Consider the following 17857-nt stretch of genomic DNA (forward strand, 5'->3'; position numbering starts at 1 on the left):
AGTAGTACATTAAAATTATTCATACTTACATATTTATGTTTAATATCCAAAGAAAATTTACTACCAAATTGTTACAGTAGATGTTAGTCTGATAGGCTTATTAATTTAACCAATAGGGATAATTATAAGTAAGCATAATGTTAGTGTCTTTCATTTCACAAATTGGAATGCTGCTATTACAGGACAAATAAAGGCAAGTGATGTGGCCACCCAAAAACTGTAATAACTCTCTAGTGAGCTATGTTGCAGGCTCACATATATTCCATTGTACTATCACAGTCAGATTTTAATTTTTTATCAAAAGTGCTGGTGGAAGTTGTCAAATATATTTCAATATAGATTCTGCCTTCAGTGGCTAGATGAGAGCAGCAGAGATGAATACAAACTTAAAATTCCACTGATAATATGCCCCCTTTCTTCATAATACTCATATTACTCATGCTGAGAGTAGCTATGCACTCTGGGTATTTAGAGCGAAATTCTTTTTAGAGGAATATTTTCTGGCTGACTTGATCAATCTTATATCTAATCTCAGGTTTTTTTTAAAGAGGCTTTTAACTTCCTTTTTTCTCAGTATAATCTTTCTTGGAGTGAGAGCTGTTTTTCTTTTGAATGCTTTGTATGTCTGTTTTAGAATCCCTATTAGTATCCCATAATATCTCTGAAAGACATGGGCTATCACAGTGAGAACTCTTGGAGCTATCTTTATCTGGATGCATGCTGGAAATCCAGCAGTGTTTTTCCATGTAACCATTATAAATAGAAACTGTGGCTTAAATAATGCTCTCATTACCATATTGTGAAGGTGCAGTTCTACCCAAGAGGCCTGTAGGCTCTCCTTCTGCAGCTCAGGCTTCACTCTTTTTTGTTTTTTTTTGAGACAAAGTCTTGCCCTGTCTCCCAAGCTGGAGTGCAGTGACATGATCTCAGCTCCCTGCAACCTCTGCCTCCTGGGTTCAAGCGATTCTTCTGCCTCAGCCTCCAAGCAGCTGAAATTACAGGTGCCCACCAGCACGCCCAGCAATTTTTTTTTTTTTTGGTAGAGATGGGGTTTCACTTTGTTGGCCAGGCTGGTCTCGAACTCCTGGCCTCATGATCCACCAGCCTCGGCCTCCCAAAGTGCTAGGATAACAGGCATGAGCCACCGTGCCCAGCCAGGCTTCACTCTTTGATGTGATACTGAAGTGCTGCTGTGACAATTGGCATTCACCTAAGATGTGAGCTGCCAGCCGTGAGCCCTGTGCTGTGGGCTGTACGTCAGTGGCAGATGGTAGGAAACAAAAGAGGACACTGGCCACCAGAAGAGGGGAAGCAAGAGTGCTCTAGCCCAGTCCTCAGGGAGTAGAGAGCCACTGATTTAAAATGCAAGTAGCCAAAAGGATAGCACCCTATTCAGTCACTATTGTAGAAGAGTGAAAGTCTACCTGGCTTGAAGTTGCAAAACTACCTTCTGTCATGAAGATGTGAAAAGCTGATTTTGTCATTGAATATAACCAATTAGCATACATGGATGGCCTCCCCAGTGACCAGGTGAATTTAGGATGAACTATGTATGACATGGTGCTGTAAAATCTTCTACTTGTGAACCAATTATGGTAACTGTCTTTCTGTCTTTTCAATCCCTTAAGTAGACTGACTGTAATATATGTGACATTCAGATTTAATTGTGTAATGAAACAGTTTTCTTTCTGTTACATGATTGTGGTTTCTCTGGGGCTAAAGAGAATTTTTTAAAAACTATATTTTCCAAATGCTATCTAGAATTACCAGACATAATATAAACACATAAGGTGCCAACCAAGCTTTACTGTAGAGGGGACTTTCCCTCGTAGTCTTCTAGTCAGCTCACAATTGTGCTGTAAAATGCATGCTGTCACCTAAATATGCAGACAGAATTGTGTCTCTGCCTATTTGGTATCTAGAGTGGCTAGACCAGATTTCTGCAAACTTTATAGAGCAGGTATTAATCATTTTACTTCATTCAGTGACTCTTGTATCTTCAGAACTGAAACTGATTCAGAGACCGTGGAGCCCAGAAACCTAATCATAGTAACAGTGTGCATTGGGTTGATACGGAGACATGAGAATCTCCACTTCCCTTTTCCTTCTCTCGCTAAAATGCTCACAATTGCAGGTAACAACTGCTGCTACTCCACCCATCTGGGACCTAAGTCTGCAGCTCTAAATTCTAAATCTAGGTCTTGAAATTTGAAAAAAAAAAAAAAAAATTCCAAAACTTTTGTTCGAGAATGCAACTATTTTTACTTATGAAACTCAGAGAGACATTAAAATAAGAGCACAATTACGGCTTTCTCCCTTCCTTCAACTATGTATTCATCTCTTGAAACTGTTCACTATTGCCACAAGTAGGTGTAAGTTAAATTAATAATGACACACTGGACACTATATTGTATACCTTTACCCTTAGTGTACAGTCAGTCAATAATTAAAGTTATTTATTTAAACAAGAATTTTTGACAAACAAGTTTGTATGTCTCTTTTTTTTTTGCCTTCGCAAATCCACTTGTAACTGCTGCTAATCAAAGTGTAAATTCCAGGCATCTTGAGTATTTCTTCTCAAGTTACAATACTTAAACTTGGCCCAAATAAACCGTCTACTTATAGTCATGTTGTGTCAGCTTTTTTTTTTTTTTTTTTTTAGACGGAGTTTTGCTCTAGTTGCCCAGGCTGGAGTGCAATAGCTTGATCTTGGCTCACCGCAACCTCTGCCTCCCGAGTTCAAATGGTTCTCCTACCTCTGCCTCCCAAGTAGTTGGGATTACAGGCATGGGCCACCTTCCCCAGCTAATTTTGTATTTTTGGTAGAGATGGGGTTTCTCTATGTTGGTCAGGCTGGTCTCAAACTCCTGACCTCAGGTGATCTTCGACCTCAGGGGATCTACCTGCCTCGGCCTCCCAAAGTGCTGGAATTACAGGCATGAACCATGGGACCCAACCTGTATCAGCCTTTTTTTAGGTAAAATATTACTTAGAATTTTCAAGAGCAGCCTCTATGAGTAGATCTTTTGATTGTATTCCACTTTCTGTAACAGCCAAAAATGCAGAGTGATGTTTATTTTATTTAGAATCTGCAAATAAGGTCTGGTCTCTGCCTTTTTATTTCTGTTTCTTTTTTTATGAAACAGGGTCCGACTTTAGATTGAGAATGTACAGAAAACCAGCAGGAGGCATTTTCTGCATTGTGAGATGTCAACATAGACATTTCAGATCCCTCCTTTGAGAGTGTGGCTCTTTGACCTTTTCACATCTTGTGTGTTCATCTGCTAGTTATGTGAGAGGCCCCAGGTGTAAATAGAATCTGATGACAGAATCTCTAAGTGTAAACAAGCATCTTAGGAGTGAGAGATCAAGGCCACAAAGTAGCCAGATCCCTGAGCACAACTATACCTACCTAGAGAATGTGATACTAGAGTATTCTTGCACTTCTACATACCCAAAAGCTAGCTAATCAGGACAGGTGATCCAGGTTCTGGAGTTCCACCAGGGTACTTCCATTTTCTATTTAGAATCAGCCTGAGTCTCTCCTGCCGGCTTATTATTGAACCGTCAGCCCAGAGTCACTGGAAATGCTCTCATAATCAACTAGGCATCTTTGAGACATTTGAGAATCTCCAGAATAGAAATGTGTCAGGCTGACAAGAGTGGTTAATTTTGCTTCTGTCTTAGTATAAACGAAATGAATCATCCTGTGATTGTTCCTCCCCTCATACAAGAGATGTCTTTGGTTGGTACCCAGATGAGAGTTTCTCCAGTTCCCTGATACTTGGGTGAAAAACAAGGAGGCGATCTGCAGACTCAAACAGATAAACTAATTGCTTCCATTTCATATAGTCATTAGAAAAATAGATAAGGCGGTCATGGTCCCTACCATGCAGGAACTTTTAGTCTAGACTAGCAACTGGATAAATGATTTAATTATGCATCATATGGTGGGTACAATAAATAGATGTGTGCAAAAATATGGGCTTTATTTGGTCCATTTTCTTTATATTGTGACTTCTGATGTCTATACCTGAACATATATTAATAAACAAAGTTATTTTTTTTTGCCTTGCTAAGAATACTTATCTTCTAAAAATTATTCTAGAAAACCTTAAGGGATTTGTTTAAATTGCTTATTAGTATGTGATAAAAAATTGACAGGGCAGTGGGGCTAAAAAAAGATAAAATTACACAAACTCTGAGATTTAGGTTTTGTTTTTTTTTTCTTTTAGGTAAGCTTAAAAAAAGAAACAGAAATAAAAATACTCCCCAGTGGCATAAAGAACAGAATTTTACATCAGCTCTACACCCTCCCCCAGCCCTGTTCAGATTCACCCTTTTTGAAGGCCTTATTTAGGTCTTTCCCTACCCTGGAGTCTTGCCTCACACAACTAACTAGAAGAGATCAGAGTTTTGGCTGATGAATCCTGTTGCCTTTTTAGAGTTGGTGCTCACAATTTTCTGAAACCCAGTGGCAGATAAATAGAAAATATAACATGTATTATAGGGTCTTAATTTATTAATTTTATATTAAAACCAGTGTTTACAGAGACATTCCATTTAGCAGCTTGTTTTCTGTTCCTGCACATATAGTAGTTGATTCACAAGTCACAAAATAGCAAATATAAACACAGTAAAAATTCATCTACATTTCATTAAACTCTATTTGTATCCTTCTCAACTGTCTGCATTTAGATTTTATTCTGTGAATTTAAAAAAAATCAATGAACGATAAACCGAAGAGGAAATAAAAATGCTGGGTCTTTATTCTAAATACTTGGACTTATTGGACACTTAGTATCAACTCACAGAGTGTTATTAGAATCAAATAATGTGCTATCACAGTGCTTTGTAACATCCTATTGATCACATAGTACCTGCTTAATAAACATTGCATTAGGACATGTGCACATGTTGTTTTCCAAATGCAGACTTACTCAGAGGTTGCTGCTTTCTGTTTTCTCTGTAAACTTTAAAGAGCCAGAAAATAATATGATACTTTAAGATAGAGAATGATTGTCTTCATTTGCATCAGAAGTATTTGTGTTGTTACAAAACTGCTGAGTGTAAGGAGCTCTGTGCTGTGCCTCATTTTTCTAACTAATGCTAATAATGAACCCAGAGAGAGTGACACCAGCATTGACAGAAGACTTGTTTAGAACACCTATTTATGGTCCATTTCCAAACCTGAAGAATCACATTACATAGAGTGGGGCCATGTTTACTAAGTGATTTATAAGCTCATTAAAGCTAGAGTGACAATGCTTAGGTAAGTGGTTATAAGCTCAGGCTTCTAATTAGAATCTCATGACCAATTCACAGAAGTCTCTTTACTTGCACCCTTTTCACAGTTTCTGTTCTGGGTGAAAGCATCTATTTGTTTTAATTAAGTGCCTCATGTGACTCTCACGTGCCAGAATCAAATTCGTGGAGTTCAAGATACATTCATCGGAGTTAAGTTCCACCTTTGCACTAAAGAATGGTCCAGGAATCTATTCTGTTTGGGTTTGATAAGGACAGGACACTGTGGCCAATATTTCTTGCCCTTTTTTTGAGATGGAGTCTCGCTGTCTCACCCAGGCTGGAGTTTTATGAATGGCACGATCTCGGCTCACTGCAACCTCTGCCTCCCAGGTTCAAGTGATTCTCCTGCCTCAGCCTCCCGAGTAGCTGGGATTACAGGTGCCTGCCACCATGCCCAGCTAATTTTTGTATTTTTGATAGAGAGGGGGTTTCACCCTGTTGGCCAGGCTGGTCTCGAACTCCTGACCTCAGGTGTCCACCTGCCTTGGCCTCCCAAAGTGCTGGGATTCAATATTTCTATTACTGTAGCAGAAATTGCCGGTGTTTGTAACAGGGGAGAGCACCTGGGGACATAAAAAAGAGAAACTTAAATTTTTATCTCTGTGGAGCAGCTCATTGTTCCTGAATCTTTATTGTTATAAAGGACAGAAACGGGTAGAGTTTTTCTGTCTTGGGCCTTCTGACTTTGAGTGTGGTGGTAACAAGTGAACATGTGGTGCTCAGAATTTTAAAGGCATATTCTCAAGATGCAGGTGTAATTAGTCCAGAAAATCTCATCTGAGAAAGAATTCTAAAGGAGGAGGAGAAAGAGAAAAAGTGACTTTTCTTCAGCTAAACGTGTCTTAGATCGAGAGCTGTGTCTACTCTGCTTTTTGGAATGCCATGCATTTAGTACTTGCAAATCTTCACTTCTATACCTGTGTTTTTTCTCCCTAATGAGTTTATCTTAACTACTTTTAAAAATGTTTATGATAGTCAAGGGTGTCTGAAAAATTTTTCTATATACCAGAGCCTTCTCTACATCATGGCTTCTTATATGCCATGCAGAATTCTCACCATGAATTTGTGGTGTGCAATATTAAAAATGTTCTCCTTGTGGCTGTTGAACATGGAGAGGTGTGGATACTCAATATTTCTATGGGGAAACCCTGGGGTTCTTAGTAAAGATGTAGAACGTGTAATGTTGAGGTTCTATCTGTGTTCTTTATTATCTATATGCATTATACAATTAAGAAAATGCTTATTTAAACAGGATGGCATTTATTACCCAGAAAGTTCTGAAAAAATTATCAAGAGAGACCTCCTTATTAGGGTGCCATAGAAAGACTACTTAAAATCACTATTAAAAACTGCAGAACATGAAAGATATCTGTATCTTGAACTTTCCATAAAACTGATTTTTTTTATGGTTAAATTCAGACTGTAATTTACTTTAGTGGGGACAATATCTCAGTAGTAATGCCATGTCCTTCTGGGTACATTAGCACACTATAAAAACTTGTCCTAGGGCAGTTGATGTTGATGTTAATAACTCAATAAGCTCTCTTACAGATTTTTTTCACTATAGAGTTATTTTTCTCTTCATCATTAAGCATCTTTATGGGAACTGATGTGTATAAACCATCACATTTAATCTGGCTGCCCTTTTTTTTTTTTTTTTGTAGATTTTCTTTGCATTTTTCTTTGGTAAATGAAAACTCTCATCTTTGTTTACAGGCTAGAAAAACTGAAACAAACAAACAAAAAACACAGGCTGTTCCACTTACTGGATGTTTGACAAAATAGTCTTTTGGGGCCAAAACATTGGCAATACTGGTGAGCTTGGCAGAGATTCAGTAACTCAGACTTTATTTCAGATCTCCTAAAAAAAAAGATCTGCATTAACAAGATGTCCAGTTTATTGTACACATTAAAATTTGAGTGAACCTTCTAACTTAAGATGTCTATTTTGTCTGAAAAATATAAAGAACTATGTCTTTTTCCTCTGAAAAATATACATAACTCATTCTGTATTATGTAAATATAGCACTCAAAAATGTATGTTAGTGTTTATGCCTTCAGTTTTACATTTTATCATCCAGACAATTATCATATATACACTGATGTTGTGAATATTTTTCCACTGTCTTTTCTCAGAGTTAGAGAATACATTAGAAAATGTTTATGTGTTGACAATTATTTTATTGGATAATTTCAATCACTCTTATAAGTCAGAATCAGTTCTGTTTACTCTAATTTTACCTTGAATCACATGAAAAATTCTGCCCATAGCCACTTTGTAAATATGTGTGTTTGTGTGTGTTTTCCAGGGACTGTTGACATTTAGGGATGTGGCTATAGAATTCTCTCTGGAGGAGTGGCAACACCTGGACATTGCACAGCAGAATTTATATAGAAATGTGATGTTAGAGAACTACAGAAACCTGGCCTTCCTGGGTGAGGATAACTTTAATACAAGATTCCTAATATAAACTAAAGCTTTCATTTCTCTTTTGTAGAATGTTTTCTGGTAATTTATGCTTTCAGATTTCTGTTTTCAAGAAAATACTGGGGATTTGTCTTGAGAAAAGAATTTCTTCAAGATGTTTCATCTTGACCTGAACTTTCCGCATTCCTGAGCTGATCTGTGTCCTGCACTTTAGATTAAGGCTAATTTCAGAAGTTTAGTGGCATGAAATATTGTTATACCTTAAAATCTAATTGGCGTCACCAAATTTGATTCAGTAGTACCAGGCAGTGAAATTAAGAACCTAAAAAATTAAAATATTTTCTGAATATTTAAAAATCTCTTTTATAAATTAGTATATTGGAATAAAGTTGTTAGAATATTCTATTATATCCTCTTTACTGAGCACATTACTAAGTTGGCAATTGGAGAATATGAGCAAGATTCATGTTAGTTATTTTTAATAAAACAGGTATTGCCGTCTCTAAGCCAGACCTGATCACCTGTCTGGAGCAAGGAAAAGAGCCCTGGAATATGACGCAACATGAGATGGTGGATGAGTCCCCAGGTAGGTAAGAATGAATACAACAGATGACATGGTTGAGAGGTCCAAAGTCAAGAAGAAAGCCACTCTTTAATTTGGGAAGCTGTGTTTCAAAGGAAACAGTTTCTGGGAAGCCTAAAATTTTTTTTTTTAATTATACTCTTACATAGGGGCATCTTCTACTTATGCCTATAAAATCTAAGAATTCTACTTTCCCTTCAATGATCTTCCTTCAAGTTTACAGTGACAGCCAAAGTACTGTTCATGGCATACAAAAAAAGTGTACAATCTGACTTCTTTTTTCTTGTTTTGTGGACAGACAGATATCTCCATAATTTTGAGATACTCTGTTAAACTGTTTTTTAAGTTCTCTTTTTGCATCACGTCTGAAATGTGTGACAGTAGTAGTTTCTGTTCTATTGGTTTTTTTTTTTTTTCCTGCACATTTCATCCCAGTTTTCATTACTGTAGTCTTGAAATCTAGTTTGAAATTATAAAGTAGGATGTCCTTCTGCTTCCTTTTTTTTCCTCAAGATTGCTTTGGCTATTCAAAGTTTATTGTAGTTTCATGTATATTTTAGGATTGTATTTTTTATTACTGTGAAGAAAAACGCTGGAATTTTGATAGGGAGTTCATTGAATCTACAGGTCACTTTGGATAATATGGCAGTTTCACAATACTTATTCTTTCAATAGAAATAAAATATTTTAAAATTTATTTGTGTCCTCTAATTTTGTTCATTGATGTATCTTTCACTTAAAAGATTTATGAACTCCTTGTTTAAATTTGTTCTAAAATTGATTATTTCATTGGTATTGTATGTAAGATTGTTTTTTTCCTCTATTTTATCAGATAGTTTGTTTTAAGTGTATGGAACCATCACTTATACTTGTATGTTAATTTTATATTTTGCTAATTAACTGAGTGTATTCATTAGTTTAAACAGGTTTTAATATACTATATTTATATCTATCTATGTGATTACATGATCTACAAACAGCAACATTTTACTTATTGGTCTTCAATTTCAATGACTTTAAATTTTTCTTTTGACTATTTTGTCTTCTATATACTTCGAGTGCTGTGTTAAAATAGAAGCTAGTTTTGCATTAGTGTCTAAATTTGAAGGAGCAGCCGGGCGCAGTGGCTCACGCCTGTAATCCCAGCACTTTGGGAGGCCGAGGCGGGTGGATCATGAGGTCAGGAGATGGAGACCATCCTGGCTAACACTGTGAAACCCCGTCTGTACTAAAAATACAAAAAATTAGCTGGGCGTGGTGGCGGGTGCCTGTAGTCCCAGCTGCTCGGGAGGCTGACGCAGGAGAATGGCGTGAACCTGGGAGGCGGAGCTTACAGTGAGCCGAGATTGCGCCACTGTACTCCAGCCTGGGCAACAGAGGGAGACTCCGTCTCAAAAAAAAATTTTTTTTTTGAAGGAGCAAACACCTCTTCAAGTTTTTACAAACTGGTTTCAGAAAGTAAAAATGTATTTTTGTTGGGCCCGCAGAGTGATAAAATGCCCTCTGGGTTTGTAGTAAAGAGGGGTTGTAGCTTGGCCTTAAGGCTGCTGAGTCTGCACAAGGGTCCACCTTTAGTTGTCTTGTTAAAAGGAGCGTGGATAGTTGTAATTCTCATTTAATTTTTGGACAGAGTGAATATCCTTCAGGACTTTGCTCTGCAGGGCAGACCCAAGGGCAGGTTTCTGCAGTCAGGCCTGCGTATGGTGGGTTTTATATCAGGATGTGGATGACAAGTACAAGAGCGGATTTTCCCAGGTAGCTTTGGGTTTCTACATAGGCAAAACTGGCCATGAACTGTGGCTCAGGGAGCTGGAATTGAGTCATGGAACTGCTCCAGGGACCACAGTAAAGGTCAAGGTCTGCAGGCCTGCCAGCATGGCTATAAATGGGTATCTTTCTCCAGGCCTCTGGAAAGGCAGGACCTCCCCCACACTGTGACTGGGAAGAGTTTGGGACATTTACAGAGTAAGTTTAAAATTCTCAGGGGAACCAAGTTCGGTGGAACAATTTCTTGTATGTAGCCAGAAACAGTAGTTCTGTAGTTTGCTACCTGAATGAGGGCCTGCCTTCTAAAAAGGATTACCTTCAATCTTGCGCTTTAGCAGAGTTTCACAACTCCTTTCCTGGATCTCAGAGTTCTTTTAAAGGCACTTATTTTTGAGCTGGGGTCTTGTAACATAACCCAGGCAGGTCTTAATATTTTGACTGAAAGCAATTCTCCAACTTTTATGTACCATGTAGCTGTCATTACAGGTGTGAACCATGGTGCCTGGTTCTCTCATAAAGGCATTTTTGTCAGCAATGGCTGACAGATTTTCTTGCTGTTGGAGAATAAGCAAATAGGGCACCTTTAATTTTTTATCTTATTAATGTCACTCTCCATATAAATTTTTACTATTTTCTACTTCAAATTTGTCTGTAATTTTAGATTCAGACATTTAGGGCAATATACTAGAATATACATGTTGTGTCTGAATTAAATTAGATAATTAGTATGCAGGCAGGCAAAAAGGAATTATAGAGCCGGGTACAGTGGCTCATGCCTGTAATCCCAGCACTTTGGGAGACTGAGGCGGGTAGATCACGAGGTCAGGAGATCGAGACCATCCTGGCTAACACTGTGAAACCCCATCCCTACTAAAAATACAAAAAATTAGCTGGGCATGGCAGCACGCACCTGTAGTCCCAGCTACTAGCGAACCTGAGGCAGGAGAATCACTTGAACCTGGGAGGTGGAGGTTGTGGTGAGCCAAGATTGTGCCACTGCACTCTAGCCTGGGAGGCAGAGCGGAGACTCCGTCTCAAAAGAAAAGGAATTATAGAAATTTCAACCACTTTTATCAGCCTATATCTAAATAATAACATAATTTATTCCCCCAATATTTGTTTTATATGTGAGGCTCTAACCATATTCTGCTAAATATATACATAATTTAGCAATGTAAAACTATTCTTTGCTTCTAAACTTGGATTACAGTAGTTTTTGGTGTAAAATAGCATATATTTAAAACATAAAAGTTGCCTATCTTATCTATTGAATGCTTATCTATTAAAAGTTTCTCATTAGCATCTCCTATTTACGATTTTATGCATTTTGTCTAAAATTTTATTGCCACATAACAGATGCCAGTAATTTAAAACGCCTGCTTTCCCTGAATGCACAGTTACAGTCAAACATTGCGCTTATCTAGACAAATTATTTGTTAATGTACATTATTGTTGCCAACTAGATTTTATGAGTAAACATTTCTTTCATTATTGTCTTACGGTTCTATATTAGTGTTTTTTTTAGTGCAAGTTTCTTAGTATCAGTTTATTTTGTCTATTGATTTCATGCATTTTAATTTTAGACAATTTACAATTCTGTTTGTATACTTTAAGTCAGTGTCTGGTTTAATTAAAAGATAAATGAGCCATATGTCTATCACAGTCAGATTATATGTGTGTGTTTATAGCTACAAATATGACCCAAATTTGGTTATAGTTTACTTGTATATATTGTATATATTCTTTCTTAGCTCATTTTCTTTTTCTTTTCTTTTTGTTTTCAGACAGAGTTTTGCACTTGTTGCCAAGGCTAGAGTGCAGTGCATGATCTTGGCTCACTGCAACCTCTGCCTCTCGGGTTCAAGTGATTCTCCAGCCTCAGTCTCCTGAGTAGCTGGGATTACAGGCACGTGCCACCATCCCTGGCTAATTTTGTATTTATTTATTTATTTATTTTTTAGTAGAGATGGGGTTTGCCATGTTAGTCAGGCTGGTCTCGAACTCCTGACCTCAGGTGATCAGCTTGCCTTGGCCTCCCAAAGTGCTGGGATTACAGGCATGAGCCACCGTGCCCGGCCTCTTAGCTCATTTTCAATGTTGGTTTTATCTTGTCTAAGTGAGTAGCCTTGGAAATAGTCTTATTTTCGCCATGTGTTTAATGATAAATATGTATTTCTTTTGTGTGAGAAAAGCACTTTCGTGATTTGAAGGTAATTTTTAAAAAGATGTATATTGTATTTTTTCCGGTTAAAAAAAATATATTTGTTGTAAAAACACTTAACATATAATTTACCTTCTTAAATCTATTTAAATGTACATGTCAGGGCCAGGCATGGTGGTGGCTCACATCTTTAAAACCAGGATTTTGAGAGGCCAGGACAGGAGGATTGCTTGAGCCTAAAAGTTTGAGACAAACCTGGGCAAAATATGGAGACACCCTCTCCACAAACATTTTTTTTTTTTTTCTAAAAAATAGCCAGGCATGGTGGTGTACACCTATGGTCCCAGCTACGTTTTTTTTGTTTTGGTTTTTGAGACGGAGTCTCGCTCTGCCACCCAGGCTGGAATGCAGTGGCCGGATCTCAGCTCACTGCAAGCTCCGCCTCCTGGGGTTATGCCATTCTCCTGCCTCAGCTTCCCGAGTAGCTGGGACTAAAGGCGCCTGCCACGTTGCCTGGCTAGTTTTTTTGTATTTTTTAGTAGAGACGGGGTTTCAGCGTGTTAGCCAGGATGATCTCGATCTGACCTCGTGATCCGCCCGTCTTGGCCTCCCAAAGTGCTGGGATTACAGGCTTGAGCCACCGCGCCCGGCCAAGTCCCAGCTACTTTAGAGATTGAGGGGCAGGATTACTTGAGCCTGGGATTGTGAGGCTGTAGCGAGCCATAGTTGTGCCAGTGCATTCAATCTTGGGTTGCAGATTGAGACCCTGTTTCAAAAAAAACAAAAAACAAAACCTGTATATTTCAGGCATGTTAACTATATTCACATTGTTATGCAAAAGACTTCTAGAAATTTTACGTCTTCTAAAACTAAAACTCAATATCCATTAAATAACATTTACTTGTTTTATGTTCTCTCCAGCCCTTGAAAAACACCCTTCCACTTTCTGTTTTTATGAGTGTGACTATTTTATATATTTCATATAAGTAAAATCATAACATCCATCATTTCGTAACTGGTTTATTTCAGTGGACATAATATTCTCAAAGTGTATCTTTAAATGTGACAAGATTTTTTTTTTTTTTTTTTTTTTTTTGAGATGGAGTCTGGCTCCGTCGCCCAGGCTGGAGTGCAGTGGCGCGATCTCGGCTCACTGCAAGCGCCGCCTCCCGGGTTTACGCCATTCTCCTGCCTCAGCCTCCCGAGTAGCTGGGACTACAGGCGCCCGCCACCTCGCCCGGCTAGTTTTTTTGTATTTTGTAGTAGAGACGGGGTTTCACCGTGTTAGCCAGGATGGTCTCGATCTCCTGACCTCGTGATCCGCCCGTCTCGGCCTCCCAAAGTGCTGGGATTACAGGCTTGAGCCACCGCGCCCGGCCGACAAGATTTTTTTTATAAGGCTGAATAATATTCCATTGTATCAAATATGTCTTCAAGGTCTTTTGTTGCATATTTTAGATACAGATTCATAAATGTAATTGCTGTATTTGATAATAGTTTTATTTTTATTTGAAGTACATTTATAACATTATAAAATAATATGTGCATCCTAGTTTTCTACCAAAAATTCACATGGATTTCTTTTTTTTTTTTTGAGACAGAGTCTCCCTTTGTCACCCAGGCTGGAGTTTAGTGGCAGGATCTTGACTCACTGCAACCTCTACCTCCCAGGTTCAAGCAATTCTCCTGCCTCAGCCTCCTGAGTAGCTGGGATTACAGGCACGTGCCACCACATCTAGCCAATTTTTGTATTTTTAGTAGAGATGGGGTTTCACCATGTTGGTCAGGCTGGTCTTGAACTCCTGACCTTGAAATCTGCCCGCATCAGCCTCCCAAAGTTCTGGGACTACAGGCGTGAGCCACCTTGCCTGGCCAAGGGTTTTATTGCATCATCAACAGATTTGGTGTTTTTAAAAAATTGATAGTGGCCATTTACATGGGTGTGGGAATTTTTTTTTCATTGTGATTTTTATGCATTTCTCTAGAAATGAGAAATTTTGTGTGTCCTTTTAAATTTTTTTATTTGTGTTTTTTTTGATGAAAATGTATTTCAATTATTTGCCTATTTCTAAATAAATTCATTCAAATTTATTGTTTAGTTTTAAAAGTTGTTTACATTTTTTGAATATTGACTCCTATCACATGTGATTTGTAAATATTTTCACCCATTTTCTATGAGGTCCTATTCCTCTGTTAAATGTTTACTTAGATGTGCAGAAATTGTGAAGTGTAGTGTAGATTTTTCTGTTTTTTTCTTTGTTGCTTATGCATTTAATGTTGTATCTAAGAAAGTGGCGACAAGATTATTGTCATGTGTTTCCCCTATATATTTTTAAATGATGAAGAAGTTATGCGGCCTGGAGCGGCGCCTCACACCTGTAATCCTAGTGCTTTGGGAGGCTGAGGGAGGTGGATCATGAGGTCAGGAGTTTGAGACCAGCCTGGCCAATATGGTGAAACCCTGTTTCTACTAAAAATACAAAAAATTAGCCAGGCATGGTGGTTGGTGCCTGTAATCCCAGCTACTCAGGAGGCTAAGCCAGGAGAATAACTTAAATCCAGGAGACGGAGGTTGGAGTGAGGAGAGACCATGCCACTGCACTCCATCCAACCTGGGCAACAGAGTGAGATTCTGACTCAAAAAACAAAAAATGTTAACTTCTTATGTCTAATGAAAAGATTTTTCCACATATTGTTTAAGGAAATAATCAAACTTTAATTTTTTTAATTTGTTTAATTTGTTTCGAGACGAAGCCTCACTTTGTTGCCCAGGCTAGAGTGCAGTGACACAATCTCAGCTCACTGCAACATCTGCCTCCTAGGTTCAAGTGATTCTCCTGTCTCAGCCTCCTGAGCAGCTGGGACCACATGTGTGTGTGACCATGCCTGGTGAATTTTTGTGTTTTTAGTAGAGACGGGGTTTCACCATATTGGCCAGGCTGTTCTCGAACTCCTCAGGTGATCTACCTGCCTCAGCCTCCCAAAGTGCTGGGAGTACAGGTGTCAGCCATGACACCCAGCCTTATTCGTTTGTTCTTGAGATAGGGTCGCACTCTCTCAACCAGGCTGGTTTGCAGTGTTGTGATCATGGCTCACTGCAGCCTCAACCTCCCAAACTCAGAAAATTCTCTGATTTCAGCCTCTCAGGTAGCTGGGTTATTAGTATGTAGCATCATGCCCTGCCAATTTTTTTGTATTTTTGGTTGAGACAGGGTTTTACCACATTGCTGAGACTGGTCCCAAACTTCTGAGATCCAGTGATCAGCCCACCTTAATCTCCCAAAGTCCTGATATTACTTTTTTTTTTTTTTTTGAGACGGAGTCTCGCTCTGTCGCCCAGGCTGGAGTGCAGTGGCTGGATCTCAGCTCACTGCAAGCTCCGCCTCCCGGGTTCACACCATTCTCCTGCCTCAGCCTCCCGAGTAGCTGGGACTACAGGCGCCCACCACCTCGCCCGGCTAGTTTTTTTTTTTTTTTTTAGTAGAGATGGGGTTTCACCGGGTTAGCCAGGATGGTCTCGATCTCCTGACCTTGTGATCTGCCTGTCTCGGCCTCCCAAAGTGCTGGGATTACAGGCTTGAGCCACCGCGCCCGGCCTACATTTCTTTTTATTAAGTAGTTTAATTAATTTATATTTAAAATTATTTCTTAAAATGAAATTACTAGTTTTATTGCTATTGTTTTATGTGTTTGAGTGGTATATTTTTCCTTATTTACTGTTTTATTGCCTTTTAATTGTGTAGTGACAAACTTGAATTATTAAATTTTGTTTTGCATAGTTTCTAGAAATATTATCTTCATAATCATCTTGTGTATTAGTCTGTTTTCATGCTGCTGATAAAGACATACCTCAGACTGGGCAATTTACAAAAGAAAGAGGTTTATTGGTCTTACAGTTTCGTGTGACTGAGGAGTCATCACAATCATGGTGGAAAGTGAAAGGCATGTCCCCCATGGTGGCAGACAAAAGAAAGAGAGCTTGTGCAGGAAAACTGCCTTATAAAGCCTTCAGATTTCATGAGACTTATTCACTATCATGAGAACAGCACAGAAAAGATCTGCCCCCATGATTCAATTCCTGCTACCACGTCCCTCCCACAACATATGTAAATTAAAGATGAGTCTTGGGCTGGGACACGGCTAAACCATATCATGTTAAAAATGGAGTTCACGTAAAACATCTAAAAATTAAAACAATCTATTTTAATCTCATGACAACTTCAATTGAATATAAAATTATACCTCTGTATTTTTCAGTTTATTAATATTAAAATTTATTTTGTGTATTAACATTTATGCAGATTTTTATTGTTTTGAATATTCTACAGAAGAGCTCTTAAGGGTTTTATGTGTCATCATTATGATAGTAAAGATTCATACATTTGCATGTTTACATTTAATAGCTTTATTTTTATGTATGGTTTTATGATGCTGTCCAGTATTATTTTATTTTTAAACAAAGTTGACTCATTTTACCTTCTTTTTTGTCGTTTTTGTTGTTGTTGAGACGGAGTCTCCCTCTGTTGCCCAGGCTGGAGTGCAGTGGCGCATTCTCGGCTCACTGCAAGCTTCGCCTCCTGAGTTCATGCCATTCTCCTGCGTCAGCCTCCTGAGTAGCTTGGACTACAGGCGCACCCCACTACGCCCAGCTAATTTTGTTTTTATTTTGTATTTTTAGTAGAAACAGGGTTTCACCATGTTAGCCAGGATGGTCTCAATCTCCTGACCTTGTGATCCACCTGCCTCGGCCTCCCAAAGTGCTGGGATTACAGGTGTGAGCCACCGTGCCCGGCCCATTTATTTTTTTTATTTATTTATTTTTTTTTTTGAGACGGAGTCTGGCTCTGTCACCCAGGCTGGAATGCAGTGGCGCGATCTCAGCTCACTGCAACCCCTGCCTCCCGGGTTCACACCATTCTCCTGCCTCAGCCTCTGGAGTACCTGGGACTACAGGCGCCCACCACCACGCCTGGCTAGTTTTTTGTATTTTTAGTAGAAACGGGGTTTCACTGTGTTCACCAGGATGGTCTCAATTTCCTGACCTTGTGATCCTCCCGCCTCGGCCTCCCAAAGTGCTGGGATTACAGGCGTGAGCCACCGCGCCCGGCATGCAGAGTCTCTGCTGTATTACTCAGACTGATCTGAATCTCCTGGTCTTTAGTGTTGTGACAGCTTTGGCCTCCTAAAACTGTAGAATTACAGGTATAAGCCACAATGTCTGGCCACCATGTAGCATTTTTTTGTAGAACTGTGCTACTGGTGATGAGCTCCCTCACCTTTTATTTTGGAAATTTTAAATTTTCATCTTATTCTTAAAGGGAAATAAATTTAAATCAAATATTCTTGGTTACAATTTTTTTCCTTTATTACATCAAAATTTGGGAAGTTCTCACCCTTTATCTTCAAGTAACCACTGTATTATTTTTTTCCCATATCCTTCTTCTAAGATTCCCTTAATGAATATATTGATCTATTTGATGGTATCTAATTAAGTTTTACATTCCATGTTTTAATTTTGTTTTGCAATTTTATATTTTTGTGTTATATGTTCTAGCATATGCCACCGCACATCTGTTATTTGTGTTTTGATTTTGTAGTATATATCATAATT

General features: G+C 38.6%; 1 protein-coding gene across 7 annotated transcripts in view; it reads left to right on the top strand.

The window, feature by feature from the left end:
- ZNF254 (zinc finger protein 254) overlaps positions 1 to 17857 on the top strand; it is an 88788-nt gene that overhangs the window by 62671 nt on the left and 8260 nt on the right. For all 7 annotated transcript variants that reach the window (XM_065536331.2, XM_065536333.2, XM_065536330.2 and 4 more), the window contains 2 exons: positions 7617 to 7743; positions 8226 to 8321. In XM_065536331.2, coding sequence (XP_065392403.1) covers positions 7710 to 7743; positions 8226 to 8321 — 130 coding nt within the window. In that variant the 5' untranslated portion in view covers positions 7617 to 7709. The remainder of the gene's footprint in view (positions 1 to 7616; positions 7744 to 8225; positions 8322 to 17857) is intronic.

The sequence above is a fragment of the Macaca fascicularis genome, chromosome 19 (genome assembly GCF_037993035.2).
Source record: "Macaca fascicularis isolate 582-1 chromosome 19, T2T-MFA8v1.1".
Classification (NCBI taxonomy): domain Eukaryota; kingdom Metazoa; phylum Chordata; class Mammalia; order Primates; family Cercopithecidae; genus Macaca; species Macaca fascicularis.